The sequence below is a fragment of the Aplysia californica genome, unplaced genomic scaffold (genome assembly GCF_000002075.1).
Source record: "Aplysia californica isolate F4 #8 unplaced genomic scaffold, AplCal3.0 scaffold00115, whole genome shotgun sequence".
Lineage (NCBI taxonomy): Eukaryota > Metazoa > Mollusca > Gastropoda > Aplysiida > Aplysiidae > Aplysia > Aplysia californica.
This window is the reverse complement of record NW_004797385.1, coordinates 492,275-494,694: the sequence shown is the minus strand read 5'-3', so window position 1 is coordinate 494,694 and position 2,420 is coordinate 492,275. Positions and strand designations below refer to the sequence as shown.

Here is a 2,420-nt window from a genome sequence, read left to right as displayed (position 1 = left end):
TTTCTATCTTGCTTTTTCCCTGCACTAAATTGCTTTTTATTGTGTCAACAATGTGCTTGTGTTTGCTCAAACTAATTACTAGGCCACACCCAAAAGTACAGGTGCTGCCTTGCTTCAAGTTTATACTTACATTTGGGGGCAGAAAGGAAGCCAAGCAGGCCGATAGGCCCACATGCTAACATTGTGATTTTAAACAGAAAAATAGGAGACTACCCACTGTACATCAGCAGAAAGTGTTTTGTGGCTTCTTCTGCATCATGGTTGGTGAATTGTATGTTTTTCTTTTATTGTTCTGCAGCTTGTTTTTTGTTTTTGTTTGGGCTTATTTTTTTATTTTTATTTTTATTTTTTTTTGGGGGGGGGGGGTGTTACGATATTTTAGGGATACTAATTCAAATTATAAGAAATTGTCTTAACACATGAAAGAATTACTAACAACACCATATAAATATAAATCATGGGACCAAAGAATAATATAATAAAGTCAGCAATTTTGTTATTAAGTTTTACTGGTCCTTAAATCATGTTCAGATAATATTCATGCATGTAATTTATCTGTCCTTCCTCGGGTCTTCTCTCGCCAAGCAGAGTGAATTGAATAAAAACCAGGGTATGTTGCACTTAATTGGTCGCTTTTAAGGACAAGCGGGCTAACCCAGATTTCGGTGGTTTCCAGAAATCTTGACCTAGATCAACATCAAAAGTGGGCATTGCCCTACCTATAGGAGAAGTTTGGTTTCATTAATGAATTAATGTGTATTTGTCTGGTTGTATAGAGAAAACTCCTTGTCTTTTAGAGAAACTAAACAAGGGGCAAAAACTTTACCTTCGATTTTCTCAAAACAGCATTTTTCGGGATAGCCCCCTTGTGCGACCAATCTGAAGCATTGCCACATTGGATTGAAATTTCTGTGCCTGCACACTGGCTGAGAATGAGAATATTTAGATGTATTTGTGACGTCCGTACACATCCCCGCCAGTCTGCTGTCGGCGTAACTGATTGACGTAAGAAGACCCCGCCCCTTGGTTATCCTGCCCCGCCTCCTTCCCAACTGCCACGCCCCCTCTAGAGTCCGTCCTGGACTTAGTGCGTCCAGGGAAAGAAGACAAATCTCCTTGAAGCCCCTGCCTCAACAGTGACATCGGTGACCGCCGCTTCGACGAATCGCGTCCTTCTCCCCGAATAGATGGGAGGGGCGTGAAGATGGAGCCCCGCCTACTGAAGCTTCCCGCGATGGTAGGCGAGATGATGGTTGTATGACCGCTCCGCTCCCGCTGTCCGAACATGCTGTAGAGCGTGGGCAGGTACGTGACGTTAGAGGGCGCGTTCAGCGGTTTGTCCGACTGCAAGATACGTCGCCTCTCCTCCTTCTTCTTCTTCTCAATAATCTCCTGACGCCGGGTAATCAGTCGGTCCTCTCGTATCCGGTTCCGGACTGTGGTCGCCAGTTCCCTGTCGAGGTAACCGGTAAATTTGGTAAGCGTGAATTTGCACCCCCCCCCCCAATCTTTTCATTCTTAGCTATACTTTAAATATTAACTCAGCTGGACTATGGCTTAACCGAAGATCAATACAAGCGGAGTCGACTGTATCATGTATTAAAAACCCCCACAAAACTTACTGGTAGCTGATCTGGCCACGCCTGTTTGACTGCATACGGTGGGCCACACGGAGAATGTCCTCTTCCGATAATGGCACCCGGACCCTCTGTAGACACACAAACGTACACATAGATGGTCACACTGTCTGAGATACACAAAGCAAGTGCAAACATGGTCATAGTCACACTACCTGAGGAGACACAGACATGAATATAGCTTACAAACAGATACTGGTAGTATCAATAGTTGGGGTTTGTGATGTTCTGGTGTGGTAAAAATTCTAATCTTTCGGCGCCTGTTCACTTGACGGTCTCCCGTGCTAGTCAATTGGTTAGGGTTTGGGCGGAGTCTCCGGTTTGGGTTAGGGTCAGGGTTGTTGAATGTAGTAGACTAGTTGTAGTAGAACTTAGAAGATCGCCAATGGTCAGACTGGATTGGTGGTAGACCGTCTATCAAGTAGAACTAGAACAGAGACGCCACGGTAGATAAGTGGACTGGCACTGGCGCCAATATGTCTTACTTTTACATACACACAGTACTTTATTTTCGGTGTGGAGTCAAGAATCGATTATTCAGCAATTATACTCACATTTCCTGATGATCAGTTTCTGTTAAAATGCGCGTTCGCAAAATAAACGATCACTTAATGATAAAGACATACTACAGTTTATCGATGGTATACTTCATATATATTCAAACGACGACGCAATTTGATTTCAGGAGCGTCCTCTCACGGCTATTATTATAAATTGTACGGTATTACAATTTGATTTACAGTTACAGGAACTTTCTTTAGCTCAAGTGGCATATTTTAGGGT

The 2,420-nt window shown here is 43.4% G+C and overlaps 1 protein-coding gene across 1 annotated transcript; it reads right to left on the bottom strand.

Annotated features, from left to right (window-relative positions):
* Positions 1–811: 811 nt before the first annotated feature.
* LOC118477152 lies at positions 812–2,410 on the bottom strand. Its single transcript, XM_035969092.1, has 3 exons — positions 2,384–2,410; positions 1,623–1,708; positions 812–1,453 (listed from the first exon to the last, which is right to left on the bottom strand). Exons 1-3 carry the CDS (start codon positions 2,408–2,410, stop codon positions 943–945), a joined length of 624 nt encoding a protein of 207 aa, XP_035824985.1. The 3' UTR covers positions 812–942.
* Positions 2,411–2,420: the final 10 nt, after the last annotated feature.